Raw genomic sequence first — 18,368 nt, forward strand, 5'->3', positions numbered from 1 at the left:
ACCAATGTGCGTTCTGATAATAAAATAAAGAACAAAAGTAACTACTATGCACTAAACTTTACAACAAATATTCTATTACCTAATGAATGATTCGATAAGGTGTCATGCTGTCATCGTTCAATGTGTTCCGTGTGGAGGAAATGATGCTTAACTGAAAATACTGATAATTTAAGTTTACTATATCTTTTAAACGAATGAAGTTGCAGAGTTGGTATCTACAAAGTTTGTCATTTTAATGATGCGCTTCTATATGAAATGCCGATCGTTAAGATCGACTAAAGCGTTCAGATTTTAGCATTCAGCTCTTTGTTACAAAACTTGTGAATTTCACTTTAACAGTAAATCCTAAACTATTATAGATATGATCAATATTCAAGTTTTATTGGGATCGCCATAAAAATTTATGAAGGATGCTAGATTAAAATAACTGTGGCTTAATTCCCTGAATTACTACAGAATTAAATAGTTTTCATAAACGTTTCCCTTTATGGCCGATCTTAGGTCCGCCATATTTAACACTGCTACGTCTCCTTGGCCACAAAAGGCTTCTACTGGGTTATCCAATGACGTAGGTTCTCGTCTGTCTCACTCGCACATAACAGCGCTTAGGCCTCAATAGACAATAGACGCCTGTGAGTTTCCCCATCTCGTGGTGAATCTGCGCCCATTGTGGCACGCAGTCTTGGACACCAGGGTTCGCTTCACAATTCCTGTAGGCTGATTCTTTCGGCCATATATTTAAATGAGAGCGTAATGCTCGTTAACTCACATGGTCAACAACATTTTTGTTACAAAGAATGTGATCTTCGTTGAGTCGTGGGTGCTGTATTTGAAACCTCGAAAACGGTGCATTTTGATCGTTCTTCTGTGAGTTAAGTTAAATATTCTGCAGATTTAATTGTTGATAATAATCGGAATGTGTAAAGGAATATGTCACCCAGCAAGAAATTTATTGCGGCTTTTACGTCACGCTAGATAATGAAAGTGTGCGATGCTACGCCGCTGTGAGATGAGTGTACTTTGGATACAATGAATTATGTTCTGCTGGAGTAAAGGATGTAACCAATGCAGGGTTCATATTCGCGTCCGGTCATCTAGATTAATATTTTCCGTAGCTGCTTTAAATCGCTTAAGACGAGGATCTCGTTCCTCAGTCTTGTCCATTGCGAGCTTATGCACTGCCTCTAAGGACCTCGACGTAGACATGACTTACACCTAACTATTTTTTATTGCTATCTTTATTTGCGTAATGTAGCCAGCGTTGGCATTCCTGCGCTTTCATGCTGTCGTTACTGCGAGATGTGGCTCACTGACACACTCGCATCACATTTCGGGGAGTAGACCTCAAATTGAAGTCCGGTCACCAAGATTAAGGTTTTTCGTGGTTTTCCTGAACGAAGTAGGGTGAATTTCTGCATGTTTCCTTTGGAAAAGCCACGGACTATTTCCTTATCATCCTTGTTCGTTGCAATCTTTTTTCCGTCTCTTATGATGTCTCCCTTCCTCTAGTTCAGTTAAACAAGAACAGGGAGAGGATGGAGAGTGAGAGGAGGAGGAAGGAGGGGGAAACTGTCCGGGGCACTGTTGAAGAAACTCTCTCTCTCAGTTAATATCAAGAGATGTACAAAAAAACTCAATGATTGGACCGGTGTTTTGCTTTCAAAGGAATATTTTTCCTGCCATCGCTAAAAATTTTTTGCCACAAACCTCTATACTGATTTCGTTGTCTCACTGGGAATCGAATCGCAAAAAATCCAGCGACTAGCCGTCCTGTGACGCGTAGGCAGCATGTCTTACCAGAGTTGGGTGCATTAGCAATTTGTGTGTGTTTTCTCTAACACAAAACCCCTGTATCGGCCGGAATTGGTGTCGATGTCAGTGCTGCGAGTGTGTTAGCTGGACACAAAAGAAACGAAACCGCTAACAGTTGTACTCAACTGTTCTTCGACCTTTCAAATGGTTCAAATGGCTCTGAGCACTATGGGACTTAACTTCTGAGGTCACCAGTCCTCTAGAACTTTGAACTACTTAAACCTAACTAACCTAAGGACATCACACACATCCATGCCCAAGGCAGGATTCGAACCTGCGACCGTAGCGGTCGCGCGGTTCCAGACTGTAGCGCCTAGAACCGCTCGGTCACTGAGGCCGGCTCTTCGACCTTGCACTGTGCCCATACCCTAGAACAAGTTTCGAAGTTTGATCAGAATAGATCAATTCAGTGACAGTGAAAGCATATTTTATTTACAATCTATCTGACAATTACGTGTTTTGTTACTTTAAAACAAGGCATTGCGGAGAAAGTATAACACGTTCATACCATCAGATCCACGGATAAGACTTGTTTTTATGTGAGGTACATTGTAGGTAAACGAGAGTAATTGATTAATTAATAACAGAAGGGCAATAGTAATTTCTCAGCAGCTCAGTCTTTTCCATGGGCGGAAAAAATGAAAGCTCTAGAATTAATGAGGATCTGTCGTTCACTCTTGACAATACATTCAGATTCTGGTAATGACAACGTAACTGGTCATGAATCACTTAAAGGTCTGAAAATTAAAAACACAAAAGCACTTCTTGAAAGGCTGCATGCAAAATAATTTCGATTCGACACAAGCTCCCGGTATTGAGTAAATTGCTGGTTTTACTTTGTGACACAGTGAATGATAGCTCGAAATTTTGGACGATAAAGAATGAATATTCGTGTTTATAACACGTGACTATATTTGGTATACACGTGTTATTTTTGTACCCAATATTTGTGGTTCTTATTTTTTCCTATTTAGTTCTTAGTGCAGATTTACTGTCGCAACCTGAACGGTGACATTACTGCCCAACTCTATCTTGTCAGTTGACGTCGTATTGGAAACTGTACCACAAGCGCTTCTGCTGCAACGTGTGGAAACGGTAACTTTCGGCACCACAGTAGTTCGGACCGTCATTCCAGTTACCGGCAAATGCCGGGATGGTTCCTTTGAAAGGGCACGGCCGATTTCCTTCCCAATCCTTCCCTAACCCGAGCTTGCGCTCCGTCTCTAATGACCTCGTTGTCGACGGGACGTTAAACACTAATCACCACCACCATCCAGTTACTGGGACGTCACTTTAGTTGTATTTGGCAAACCGGCTTTATAAAGTGAACTCTCTGTCGGCTTGAGTTCCGTACTAATACAGCTACTGCTGCAGTGCACATCGTACAGACGGGTTACGTCTTGAGCAGCGCTTATTATACCTATAACGCCAGTCCCGGCAAGAAGCACGTGGGCAGTAGTTGTGTGAGGCGTGCACCCCTCCCCAGTAGTGCATTTGCGGTGGCGGTGTTGCCAACATTCCCCCTGTGAGCCCTGCGCGAGGGGAACGTTGACCTGGAATCCCCTCGTATTTGGCGCAGTGTGTCGCAGCGGCCCCTCGTCATGGAATGAACAGACAACGTTAGCCATACAATTGTTCTGTAAAAGCTAGAGGCATATACGAGTAATATTTTCTGCACCTCCGGAAGAAATCAGGCCAATTCAAAATGATTATAGCTATTACAAACGGCTACAACTATTTAACCCACAGTGATACATCGGCAACAATTACGGAGTGTGAAAAAAAAAAATTTCAGAATATCTATCGTTGCGCAAGCGCAGTGAATCGGAAGCCGACGCGTGCGCAGTGATGTAAAAGTGAGAAGTTCCGTGTCGTAAGTGAAAACTGCGCATCCCATACAGAAGGTATTCGACGTGTTATAAATTAAAGCCCCTACACACACATCAATTTACTAGCCAACCGACCAACTGACCAATTCAGAGGCACTCTATGCACATCCCGACCGACTGCACTCAGCGATTACAACGCCGCCCTATTGTTTTGATTTGCTTATCTCAAGTTTTTTTTTCAGTTCTACGATTGGTTTTACACAGAAACAAAAACGGCGGTTTGCCTTGGCTGCTTGAGAGATAACAAGGCCAAAAAAGTCCTAGGGAAAGCTGTGGACAATGAAGCGGCTAAACCATGGAAAAAAACACTCATTTTCTGTTACTTAAGTAGCTGGGAGCCGATGATATTCATATGTATCTAAGAATGGACGAATCATGCATTTCAGAACTGCTGAACATCATCAAACCATTCTTAACGAAAAAGAATACAGTAATGAGAGAGGCTGTCAGCTACATTACGATTTCTAGCCACTTGCAGAAGTAAGAGTGCATCCAATCCAGTGCTGCCGTATCCCCACAATTATGATTCTTGAAACCTACAAAGTGACTGATAGCTGACTCAGGAAACACATTATGGTAAAGTAAAATAAATAAAACAATAGACTTTCATGTGAACTTATTAATTTATTTATGTACATAGCATAAAAGATGGTCTGTAAGCTAAGAAACTCATTTCAAATTCGAAGGCGAAAGATTACGCATGGTAGTAGCGCAGGTCATCTAATAAATACAATAACACATACATAAGAAATGAAGCATTTAGCAGCTGTCACACGTGAAAAGAAATCCCACACTTTCCATTTAAGTCAGAAATACGGAAGGTCGACGATCTTTTATTCTCTCTATGTGCCACACGAAACTATTATGGCTTCGTCAGAAAATGAAAAAAGTGCTTCGTTTCTTGGCCGGCCGGGGTGGCCAAGCGGTTAAAGGCGCTACAGTCTGGAACCGCGCGACAGCTACGGTCGCAGGTTCGAATCCTGCCTCGGGCATGGATGTGTGTGATGTCCTTGGGTTAGTTAGGTTTAAGTAGTTCTAAGTTCTAGGGGACTGATGACCTTAGAAGTTAAGTCCCATAGTGCTCAGAGCCATTTGAACCATTTTGCTTCATTTCTTGCATCTGTATTGCTATACTTCTCGCACGACCTGTGCAACAAACATCTACAGTCATTAAATTTCTCCAGAAACTCTGTCTTTAGAGTTTCATCCGGCTCGCACCCTGTAATGTTTATTATAGAATAGCGTTCACTCCTGCGCGCGGTGACATAAGAGTAACGACAAACGGCCGTCGGGTGGTTGGCGCGAAAGCGCTACACACGGCACGATTTGTTAGGTGGAGTGGTGGGGTGATCCTACAATGGCGACATCCCAGCGAGAAAGGTTCGTCCGTCGGTCGATCAAAACGACTACACACAAGTCCAGTTTGTCGGTCGATCGGTTGGTGCATGTATAGGGCGCTTTAGCAGTTGTCGTTCTGTGATCGAAATGCAGGGAAGATGTCGTCAGCGATACAATCAAGCACTTCCAAACGCCAAAAACATTCGCAGATGGCGTTGACAATTTGAAGAAACACGATGCTTTGCAACTGAAAATATACCGGACGGTAACTTGTATCAGCACAAAACGTTGACTCTCCTCTTTATTTGAACATAGTTCACGGAAATCGACGTATGAAGGCAGTAGGGATGTACAAATGCTATAACAGCGGTTTAGCATATTCTCTAAACTAACCTGAAAATGAATTCGTACGTAATTAAAATTTTACGGGCATTGAAACTCGAAGACCAAGTAAAACGTAAGAATTATGCCATGGCAATGCTGGAAGCCATGGAGGAAGAAACATTTGCTGCACGTCTCACTTTTAGTGATGAGGAAACTTTCCACACCATCCTAATATGAGATAGTGTGTTACCATTGGAGCAGACAAGGGAAGAGGATGCAGAAGATCACGGAAGAAGAACGGGAGTAAGGAAGAGAAACAATGAAGAGATTCCAGGAGGAGAAGAGGCAAATGCAATCCAAGAAGGGATTAGCCGTGCTCATACAGGGACCGTTACACAAGAAGAACAACAGCAGAGTTACACTCAGAAAGTTAATGTATTCTATGTGATGTCAATAAAAAAATTGTACGGCCTTTTTTTTCTTCATTCAGAAAAGTGTTTCAACATACATTTACCTTAGCTGCTGGAGCAATGGTTGCTGTCACCAGTTAACATTGATTACATCTGTCAGGAAGATGGATTACACCCACATTGGGATATGGGCGTTCACAGATTTTTAAATCATCTTTCAGCCCACTGGATCAGCCGCACTGGACGCGACGATGCTATGCCCTACTCATGGTCTCCTAAATGTCCAGAACTGATATCTACGGATTTCTTTTTATGCGGTCACGTGTAAGACGTCGTGTGTGTGCGTGCGTCCTTTGCCGAAAACGATTCTAGAACGCAAAATGCGCATTTCTAATGCGCTCCTATCGGTGGCACCATATAGGCTTCAGAATGTATGACGTGAAATGTGTTTTGACTTCGATGTTGTCCGTGTAACCAAGGGGAGTACCACAGAACATCTATAAAGTAGGTAAAAACATTCTTGCTCTTTCTTTTATATTCTCTGTCATTCTTATCAATGTATCACTATGCTTAAATAGTTAGCCTATCCCATTCTGTGATCGCTATATTCATTTTGATTTGCCCAGAACATTTAGTGACCAGGCGGATGGTATTAGTTTCAGTCCCAAATTGTTTACAGTTGGGAATGAGGAAATTCTATCCAGAAAAAAAAAATGCAGTAATATATAGCAATAGCTTGACAAAATGAAAGACTGGCGATTAGCTCTTAACATGGAGAAATGCAGTGTTGTACACTTTATAAAACGTAAACTCGTGGCGTCCTTTGACTAACGAGTCACGAATATAGTCTATTGTATCATATAAATGTTTGGGAGTACCGTACCCATATGTTATATGAAATGGTACAACCATATAGATATGACTCTCAGCAAAGCAAATGCCAAGCTGCCATTCCTTGCTAGATTACTGGATAACGGCAGCTAATCAACAAAATCAATTGCAAATGCAACACTTGCACAGGAGGTATACAAAAATATGGGAACACAAGAAACTCAACACATTACCATGTGTAATATGGTGCAGGAAAACCGTTGGCGTTCAGAACAGCTTCCAGTCATCTTGGAATGGAGAAGTATGGGTCCTGTATGATTTTCAAGGGAATTGTAAACCAGTCGCTCTTGAAACACCTAAACTTTGGCTACCTTGGTTATGGAAGCATCCACCATATGAGCACCAACAATGTTACCATGTTTGAAAGCAATGAGCTCTGATATAATACACTCACAACTATATACACAGAACACAATTTCGACTACAACAGTCAATTGCAATATATTGAGGACATTGCACAGGTGCCATTTGCGGTCTAATAAAATAGTGCAACCTGCAGGCTTGGCTAGCATCAGCATTTATGTACAGCCATGCCTTTCTTTTGATGTTTCCATATTTTTGTCTACCTGCTTTTGGTCCCCATAGGCTAACTGAATAATGTGCAAGTAAATGGGACAAATATCAAGTATTCAAACTGTGTCCATCCATCTGGACTTTGTTTTCTGTGGTCCCATAAACTGATTAATGTGAATGCGGGATTGATAATGACCTTGGGAAATTAAAACCTGATCTTGTTTGTTTCTGTATCAAGTAGGGTTACCAGGGTACACTGCATGTAGACAATGAATGTTCATGCAAATAGTCATGTTGATTAGCAGGAGAATGCAACAATATCTCTAGTCTTTAAACAAATTTCACCAGAGTCACTTGAAGGAAGTTATTATAAGAACTTCCTTTCAGGGCAGAAACTATAAATATTCTTCAACTCACCATGTATCAATCTCATAGAAATTGTGGAAATAAATGTAGACAAATAAGAGCTCATACGAAGGTGTACATGTAGACATTGTCCTAATGCTGCATTTTTTTTAATCGAACAGAAAGAAATGTTAATAAATGGTACAATAGCAAGTACAGCATCTCTGCCACACACTTCATAGTGATTTGAAGAGTGTTAGCTCCTAACATTTTGTTCTCAACTTTTCTTTTGGGTGGGAGAGGGGGGGGGGGAGAGATTGGGTCAGAGGTTATTATGACTACCTCCTACAGGTGACATCTGCAACATGTATCTTGATGTACATGTTATGTGCTGGTGATAGAGATTCAGACACACTGCCAGTACAATTTTCACTGTTGTACTTGGTGAAGGGGGCATTTTATGTATACAGCAAGGACTGTCTTGAACACATGGGTCAGAATTTGAGTCTCAGTCTGGAACAAAATTTTAATCTATCTAGAAGTTCCAGTATAGCATACACTTCTCTACAAAGTGGAAGATTCATTCAAAAAAAAAAAGTGCCTACCATATTTGTGGCTGAATGATGCATTCTTTTAAAATCCCAATTTTCATCAACCACCATGTACAAAATAAATTCTTGTTTGGGCTTCATCATGTGAGATGTATTGTTTCTGCTAAGAAAATGCCATCATCTTGTATGTGCATTGTCAGAGTGACGGATGAGCAGTGAGGAACTGGAAACTTTACAGGTTTTTTAAATCACTTTAGGCAGATCTCCCATCAGCTTATACCACAAAATGCTCATTCCCCAACTTCTTGTATATTTTTGGCCAAATAAAAGTCCTCAAGTACAAATCGAAGCATTTGAGATGTGGTGCTATAGACAAATGTTGAAAATTAGGTGGACTGATAAGATAAGGAATGAGGAGGTTCTATGCAGAATCGGAGAGGAAAGGAATATGTAGAAAACACTGATAAGGAGAAGGGACAGGATGATAGGACATCTGCTAAGACATGAGGGAATGACTTCCATGGTACTAGAGAGAGCTGTAAAGGGCAAAAACTGTAGAGGAAGACAGAGATTGGAGTACGTCAAGCAAATAATTGAGGACGTAGGTTGCAAGTGCTACTCTGAGATGAAGAGGTTAGCACAGGAAAGGAATTTGTGGCGGGCCACATCAAACCAGTCAGTAGACTGATGATAAAAAAAAGTACATATTCCCATAAAATTCAATTCCACTCCATTATAAAAATGTTGTATTGAACTGTTACTGAAATCGTAGACACATGTATGGTTACTATTATTACCATTTCATGTATAGAAAACACTTACTGTGTGGACACTACCATTAATGATGCCAGATTGCTTTTTGGGGAAAATGTTGACAACTCATTTGTTCTGAATAATTTTTTTCCCCAAAACTAATGCAACAGCAATCAAGGAGACCCACACAAAGCTCTGAATCCTTAAATCATTACCCAGGAGTACAAATGTTCACAAATAACCATCTCCCAAGTTGTCATAGCATAGACTTTGTCCTTATCAAATCCACAGGTATCAATTTCTGCACACACCTGATTCCTGCCTGTGGAATCTCAGCCATCCTCACTCTCTTCTTCTCAACCTGTCTGAAAGTACCAAATCACCCCCTCCCCTCCTGTGTCACTTTGATAACTCGCCATGATACTAATAATGAATCCTATTCCATTTCCATGCCAAAAAGTAACAGACTCACCTTCACCATTAAGTCTGTTGAAACCCCCATTCATTTCCTCTAAAATCCAAAGACATTACCTGATTAGATGCCCCCCTCCCGGTTGCTGAGTGGTCAGCGTGGCAGAATGTCAATCCTAAGGGCCCGGGTTTGATTCCTGACTGGGTTGGAGATTTTCTCTGCTCAGGGGCTAGCTGTTGTGTTGTCCTAATCATCATGATTCCATCCCCATTGACGCGCAAGATGCCGAAGTGGCATCAAATCGAAAGACTTGCACCCAGCGAACAGTCTATCCAACGGGAGGCCCTAGTCACATGACGACGACCTGATTAGATACAAAAATTATACAAAACATTTGCCAACTTGAACTTCCAAACACTACAGCCAAATATTCCTAGATCCCCTATTCACTTTCCTCCTCATCATTACAGCTACCCTGCATCCATTGCAGTGTAACCTATCTACTTCCCCACCGTACTCCCTGAAAATTCAAAATGGTGTGGCAAAGGCACAACATTATTTTTCTCTTTTCTACAACCATACCAAACCATTCACATATCTCACTAAAACCTGACATAGAGGTCACGATCCTGTGGCTTACTACTCACTCCTCTGCAGCAACTAACCCCTGCCCAACAACCCAAGGAAAAACAATCCTTCTACATCTAAGAAATATTCACTATTACTGACAACATTAATTTTGATCTCAACTAACCTCCACTCAACCACAAATGCATTCATACATCTGCCACTCACATTGTTAACAACTTCCAATGTTTACATAACATATCATAATCAGATTTAGACACACCAATCACAGCACACAGTATAAAAGGCACTGTTGCAAAGAAATTTAATACAATTCCTTGCCATGATTCCATCACATATCACCACCTTGAAGAATGTCCTCTCTATAGTCCAGAAACCATTTCAGTCTTGTATAGAACCACCCATAACATTGGTTTCCACTGCAACTTATGGAATAATTCAGAAGTTCTCTTTTTCCTAAAAGTCAACAAACCACCCCCAGAGAAACCTCTTCCTATTGACCTGGAACCTTCACTCCTTAAAACCATCCTGGCTTTTTCTGCTGCATCTAGTCCACCAACACAAGGGAATATATCCTCACAGTTCTTATTCACAGTCACCAATACTGTGACTACATGTGACACTGAGATCTCCTGTTGAAACTTGTCTGGTATACCCTTCCAGTCAATTGCATCAGCTTATTTGCATCCATCCTAATGGATGGATGTCTTGTGTAACAACAAATAACATTGTGCCCCCCATATCTGTCATAGCACAACTCCTTTATCTTCCTTTATACTCCATACACCAAAGCTGCGATTAGTGAACAGTGCACTGTCCATTCATCACATCAATCACTCTTTTTCCATCTCAACAATTTAACTCACAAAATTCATGACCATTCGATCCATCTAGTTAAAACTCTGAAGTATCTAGGACAACACACCATCAAAAATTAGTTTACAATCCCCCACACAAAAAAACTGTGAAGACTAATCAGACAAATGTGAGAACAAAATCAAAATCTCATGACTGTAATCCATGTGTACAAGACTTATTCATTCCCTTCTTATACAAGCAAATGTAGGGATTTCTGCTTCTTCCATGCTCTATCACTCCTTACAAATCCTTGAATGACACCCACTCAGTCTTGCATTTTGTATCCATTTACTTTTGTTACCTATATCCTGCATCACCTTATAAAGTGCCTACACACCTTCATACAGCTAGAACATCTTTGCCACTCTATCTCCCATCATTGAGAATTCTGACTTGTTGCCATTTCTGTATCAACACATCTCACCTTCCCCTATCTAAAAGCACTCAATATCCTCACCAGAGGTAATTTTAATCATGTTTTCCTCTCATGCTGTGAAATCATCCCTGAAATCTGCCTATACTATCAACTGTAACTTCTCCTACATGCCAAATAAAGGCTCCAAGCCAACATTATTCTTTTTAGGTGCACTCCTACCCACTTTTGTCACCTATGATCCAACTACCAGTTTATTCCCTTGTACACGTTCCACATCCTCTTTCACATAACACCCTTTGCAATTACATCTCACGGTTACAAAATGTTATGAGGCACTCTCACCACAATCAGCTCCATATGTCACAGAAGTACACACATTACACTATGCTCTATTTTAAAACTTTTTGAATGATGTTTTATGACTGTAAGGTATACTTAATGTATTTTTCATCCTGATTTAAAATTTGATTTGAGTCCTGTTCCTTGTCCAATTTCTGTACAAATCACATTTGAAGTTGTAGCTGAAATCACATTTTTTTGTAACAGTGAATTTTTTTGTCCCACTAAAAGTAAATTATTTACTTTCTTATGTTGTACAGAATCACTACATACTGCATTAAAGTATACAGTGGTATTTGTTCCCTTAAAAATGCTAACAATTATTACAAAAACATGGCACATGTATGACAGTTTAATTTCCCTTTGCCGATGTCACTGCATCAAGTTACGAGGCGTGTTTTTTAAGTAAGTACCGTTTTGAAATTAAAAAAATACGTGCAGAGAGATCTCAATAATTTTATTTCTACATGAAAGCCTGTACCTTAATCTACGCACTGACGCCATTACAGTCTGATTCTTCCTTGCTTACATTATATACTGAGTGTTTAAGATGCCTCCGATAATTGTGAGTCCCGCCGACTGTGAAGTACAGGCTGTTACAAGATTTCTTAGTGCTTAAGGCCTAAAAGTGATCGACATTCATCACGAGATCTGTGCAGTTTACAGAGAAAACATTACTAGTGATGGAATGGTAAGAAAGTGGGTGAGAACATGTAAAGATGGCCATGCAAATGTGCATGATGAACAACGGAGTGGGTGTCCTTTGGTCATTAATTAAAGTTTGGTGCAGGAAGTGACAATAAAGCAAGAGAAAATAGATGCTTTATGATTTCCTCCTTGTGGGATGACTTTCCTAATGTTTCTCGTAGTGTTTTGTATGGCATTGTGACTGAGCATTTGAATTACCGAAAATTGTGCGCACGTTGGGTACCAAAAATGTTGACGGATGTGTACAAAACCAAACATTTAGACAGCGCATTGACTTTCCTTGAGCGGTACACAATGACGTTGATGATTTCTTAAGCCAAATTGTTATGGGCAATGAAACATGGGTGGCCTACATCACACCAGAATCAAAGCAACAGTCCATGGAAGTTGAGCAAGGGCATCATTTTGCTGCAAGACAATGCCCATCCACATGTGGCAAATCAGACCAAAGATCTCATCACATCTTTTCGATGGGAAACTCTAGGTCATCCTCCGTACAGCCCCGATCTTGCACCCAGTGACTACCATCTGTTCCTGCACTTGAAGAAACACCTGGGTGGTCAGCATCTTCAAGACGATGACGAAGTCAAAACAGTGGTGATGCAGTGGTTAACAAGTCAGGCGGCAGACTTCTATGAGGAGGGTATTCAAAAACTGGTACAACGTAGATGAAGGTACAGGGTTTCATGTAAAAATAAAACTATTGAGATATCTTAGCACATCTTTTATTTTAATTTCAAAATGGTACTTACTTAAAAAACACGCCTCGTATTTCTGACGTGGTGTGTAACTTCTCTTCTTTGATTGACTCCTTTCACCAGTGCCATCTCCCTTTGGCATAAAACAGTAGTCAGCCTTCATGTATGTATTCCATCTTCCCTGGCATCTCTTTTCCACCTCCTTGATGTCCTGGTGGAACCATTCCCCATGTTCTTCACTGACATTGCCAAGGTTCACATGGAAGAAATCAGTACGTGGATATAGAAAATGAAGCTTCACACTCATGGTGTGATTTTGTAATTTTCCTGTTTTTTGTTGTCCAAAAAGTTGGGAACTACTTCTTTAAACAAGACCCAAGCCCTTCTTTTTAGTGGATTCATTGTACTTTAAAACACTATAGTCTTTCATTAAATTTCTGATTTTCTGCCCCACAAAGACCCCGTCATTGCTATATTTTGAGGGTTCTTCAGTGAACTGTTTCATTAATTCGAGAGAATGTAATAATATCTTGCTTGGTTGAACAATTGGTTCATTTATTGTATTCTGTGGGCTGGATTGTAGAGTTTTTCTTTCAGGCTTGTCTTTAGCTCGACTGTCCTGATCACAAATGTAGCATGGCATTTTTGTGTAGCCACATTGTTGGCCAAGTAATATGCCAGCTGCTTTCAGATCCTCACATATTGAGCAAGGATATTTTTGATAGTTCACATATTTCAACATAGCTTTGAGGTTTTCATATGTCTCCTTATGGTGTCTCAATGGGCAACAGGTAATGAGCCAAACAAATTTCCACTATGTAAAAATACACATTTCAGGCTACATTTTGATAAGTCTGTGAACAACCTCCACTGATGTGGATCCTTAGTGTCATTAAAGAAATTCAGTAAACCATTAATATCACAACAAAAAACCAGATGATCTTCTTCTTTAAAAAAACTTTATCAATTCCTTTTGTCTGGTCTTGTATCAAGAGGATCATATCCTGGGTAGTAAAAGATGGTTTGCTTTCAGTCATGAACTAAGCAGTTTGTCGGATTCAAGTCATGAGTTAAGTCATTTAGTTTATTTTGACTCAAAGTTGTGCTACAGAATCTTCTTCCAGCTTGTAATCATCAGCATCGTGGCATTCATCTTCTGCACTGCTGTCCTCTTGCAAATCTTCAAGGATGGTTGGTGCAATTGGAATAGGGAGAGATTCAGTATACATTAACTTGTCATAAAGCTGAAGAACTATTAGAATATTTCATATCCTTCCTACTTCAGTGTTACTCATACAAAAATGACAATCATATACCTGATTTTACGGCTCCCTCCAAACGATGGGAATTGCAAAAGGCATTGATTTCCTCTTCTCATTTTTCCAGTCACAGTCCCTTAACACATGTACAGCACACCTTGTGTGGTCCCCACCTTTTGTCTTGATCACCAAGTCTTACACCAAAGTGTGTGTAGTAGCCATTTTTCAAAAAATTGTTAATTTCCTGTCTTTGTGTAAGAATTATTTAGCTACCACAAACACAACAGAATACATTTGAATTATTCAAACACTTGTGGAAACTTATTTCTAAAAAGTGCAAAACTACATTTGACAGCACAGATATAACCTCACAACATTAAAGCACTTCAACAATGTACTAAAGTTTCCCACCTAACAGCCAGATATTTCTTGATGCAATAATTTACCAACAGCCATATGTATTGTAGAAATTTATTTGATGAACTTCTTACGTGCTACCAGTTTCGGCATTACATTGATGCTATCTTCAGGCGCCACACATCATAGTCGTAAAATCGCTATACACGGAAGGAGCCATATAACTGGATCCGTGAATCAAATCATTATGCAACACCTCTTGGTGGCCAGGTGATACAGCCAGATAGGTGGCCATGTACTCCATATAACTAAAATAAAATTTCTCTTACTTGCAATAAAATGTCTCTTTGTGGAGCTTAGGTTTAAATGGAAAATGAGTTTGCTTGATTTCTGAAAAAACTAGAAGTAACAGAAAAAATTAATAATAGATCTGAAAGCAGCTCAAAAAAGTATTCCAGGAACAAAAAAAATTTTGCCAATACCGAAAATAATGTTGCATAATGTTTTTCATCTACATTTCATTGTGCCATAGGTTATATTTTTTATGTCAGTCAGTATCATTTATCTCTTTAATTTTATATATCAAAGGCTGGAAAGTGGCCACCTGCTCACAGCTCCTACCCCTTGAAATGTGTGGAATATATTGGAAAAAAAGAAAGAAAAAACTGCTAACAGTAACATCTGTTAAGACAGAGCACTATCTAAGTATGATAACAGCATAGGAAAGAAGAGGTACTGGTCTTATGGCACCAACTGGATACAATTCAGCGGTTGGAATGTTGGGGCCTCTTGCTCTATGCAGAAAATCATTTCAGTGATACTGAATATTCTTTTTATGAGAAACACCCATTTCTTACCTATGAGACTTCTATTTCTGTCTTTCTTTGCCCTCTCCTATGCCTTTCCTGATCCAACTGTCATTAGGCCTTCAGAGGTGGCAGTTTAGTTTGGAAACAAATAGCACATGTCTTTATTGAAGGAATCAGCCCGATTTTTACTCAGAATTGTAATGGGGCACTCAGAACAGTCTTTTTCACCGCATAGTGTCATTTAGTTTCTTTTTCTTTATCAGCTTGCATCCGGATTCATAATGCTCATAGATTCACTGACCACATATACTCACCATGGATATTCTACAATTACTCATTTGCTTCTGCCAGAAGTTCCATGTGAATGCAGGTGTTATTTACTTTCTCTGTCTGCCATATGACATGACATTATTCTGCAAATCACAATTGGGTGTGCAGCAGGGGATATATTGTGTACTCTTTTCTCCCACAGTATTTCATTGATGGACGGTGTTGGGGAAGAGCAAATGTTGCTACACTTCCACAGAAGGTACTGTAATTATGAGATATTAGTGTGGGAAGAAATAGTATGATTCTCACCTCATCTTGAAACACATGCTCACAGAATTTTAAGAACAGTCCTTTCTATGCTGCACACCATATTCCTTGTGATGTCTCTCAATGGGTATTTTTAAGCATATCTGTGAGGCTTTCGTGCTAACTGAGCAAACTTGTGATGCATCTTCTGTGTCTCTTCTATTAATGCAGTTAAGAGTCCAAATTTGACAAATAGTACACAGGAACTGTCAGATGACATTTTTTGCAAATGTATTAAGTACATTTTCTTAGGATTCTTACAGTATGTGCCTCCCCCACAACTAAATTTACATGATTATTTCACCTTAATATGCTCCAACTCAGGACCTCAAAATATATTTATGTAACTCATGAAGTCACAATTCAGATGGAGAAATCATAGCAGTAAATCTTCTTCCACCTTCCAACAGTGTCAATGTGTGTATATCCTTGTCCATATGCACCCACTGTCTGTCTGTAGGCCCCTACATATTTTTGCATTTCCATCTTTTGTCTAATATTCAGGTGAGTGACAGCCCCAGCTTCCTGTTGTAGATTGTACTGCATTCTGTGCATACCTTTCCTGATTCCCTAATCAGACCAGGTACTGCCTGAAAACTTTACTGTGCTAGTGGATTCTTCTACAACTTGCTGCTGTTAGCTGTTGTGGCATGTTAATACACTAAAAAATTCACTCAATCCTTCAAGTGCATATGCTTTCAGTAGTATTTGCGACATTCACAGATGCTTGAAAGATGCCTCATATTGTTAAGTTTCACTGTTGTATGTTACACATGACGCCAGACAAATCTGCTTTGAGGAATTGAAATGAATTATTCACTTCAGACGTTATAGCCTAATAGTTATATCTTACAAGGCGGTCATGTAATATTTCAGGACAATGCTCAATTCATATGTTTCATCCTACTATATTACTACCCAGTGATGAAATCAGTGAGAAAGAAAAAACTGGGGAAGTAGCTATGTATGGACTATATATTATTAATTTGGTCAGGTAACTTTTTCATAAAATAAAATATAGAAACATTACATTTGTTTGTTCCACATTCCACAACTTCAGAGACACAATTACAGTTCTTCTAATATAACTCTAATATCTGTCTCACTGTAAGCTTTAGGAATTTAAAATGTGGAGCAAAGTTCCTATTGCTTAAAGTACCACCGATTTCCATTTACTATAACTTTTTTAATAATGACAAGGGGACTGAGAGAGGATAATAATGGCTCCTAAAATGTATCTCAAGATTAAAAACTTTACAGTTTAATCAGTTAAAACTGAGATTAAACACGAATGGTATTGCGAACAAAAAATCTCATTGAGAGTATCACAGGCATAGAGTAAGTAAGGTATCAATCAACCATAAGAGCAACCTACTTTACAAGAACTGACTCTATTTGAGCTGGCGTTGCCCTTCAAATGGAGAGGGGGGGAGGTGGGGGGGGGACATTGGGGGCAACATTTTTACTGATGTGTAACTAACAAAGAAGACAGAGCTGGCAGGGATAGCAAACATTTTCCTTTGAAGTAACATAACTGTGCTTTGCATGTAGGTGTACACTAGTAGTTTTTCCCCATAACAAACCCACAGATGTCATCCAATACAAAAAAGAATTTGAATGAACTTCACATTCAACAATGTTTTCCCATAAAAATGACTCACAATAGTACATTTTTGCCATAAATGACTTCCAAGTAATGAAGAAATTCAAAGAAGAAGCTTGAGACCTGCATCTCTCTGCCTGAAGTTGCTGGAAAACCTCAAAACAGGGGAGTGTTCTTGCAAGGATAATCAGTTGCGACAGTGAAGAATACAGAAAAACTCTTTAAGACTTGTTCACAGTGGACAACCAATATTTTCTCAAGTTCAGGGCTAGCAATAATGCTGAAATATGAAGAGTAATCACCATCACGTCTTACAAGAAACTGATCATATCTACATGGCCTAATGCATTTCCATGCCAATATAGATTAAAAGATCAACAAGAGAAATTGAGTAGAGTGAAATTCTCTGTGGAATTTGTGGGGCAGTAAAATATATTTTGCAGGGCTACCATTGTCGAAGTGTATATTTCCATGTGTGGTACACTGGAAGTACTACGAGTGTGAGTGGAATCGGGAACAAGTGGATGATTGGTGTTGCAGTCGGAGGAGCGCGGAGGTGGCCGGGCGAGGCCCGCTCGCAGGAGCAAGTCGGAGGGCCCCCCGCAATCCGAGTACCGCTTACAATACATGAAGTTCGCTCCAGTGGACCGCTCCGACTCCGACCCCTGCGATCCTGAAGAAGACCAGGACATGGTAGGCGACGGGAAGCCCTGAGAAGGGCACACCCACCCCTGCTCCATATCATCCCTCCTTTACCCTGACCCAGCATGAAAATTTAAAAAAAGAAAAGAAACCAACAAAATATGGAGATACACTTTTCGGAATGCTTAGATCTTTTCCTGCAAAACATCCACTGCTGTATTGCATGCTCATGAAACTGCCATTTGCAACAGTATTTTACCCAGTTTGGTGTGACATGATACGCTCAGCTAAATTCAAATATGTACTGAAATGTAGGG

The 18,368-nt window shown here is 39.9% G+C and overlaps 1 protein-coding gene across 1 annotated transcript in view; it reads left to right on the forward strand.

Moving 5' to 3' along the window:
* LOC126183857 (microtubule-associated protein 1A-like) overlaps positions 1-18,368 on the forward strand; it is a 610,220-nt gene that overhangs the window by 264,362 nt on the left and 327,490 nt on the right. Inside the window, exon 3 of the mRNA XM_049926148.1 lies at positions 17,950-18,102. Coding sequence (XP_049782105.1) covers positions 18,037-18,102 — 66 coding nt within the window. The 5' untranslated portion in view covers positions 17,950-18,036. The remainder of the gene's footprint in view (positions 1-17,949; positions 18,103-18,368) is intronic.

The sequence above is a fragment of the Schistocerca cancellata genome, chromosome 4 (assembly GCF_023864275.1).
Source record: "Schistocerca cancellata isolate TAMUIC-IGC-003103 chromosome 4, iqSchCanc2.1, whole genome shotgun sequence".
NCBI classification, from domain to species: domain Eukaryota; kingdom Metazoa; phylum Arthropoda; class Insecta; order Orthoptera; family Acrididae; genus Schistocerca; species Schistocerca cancellata.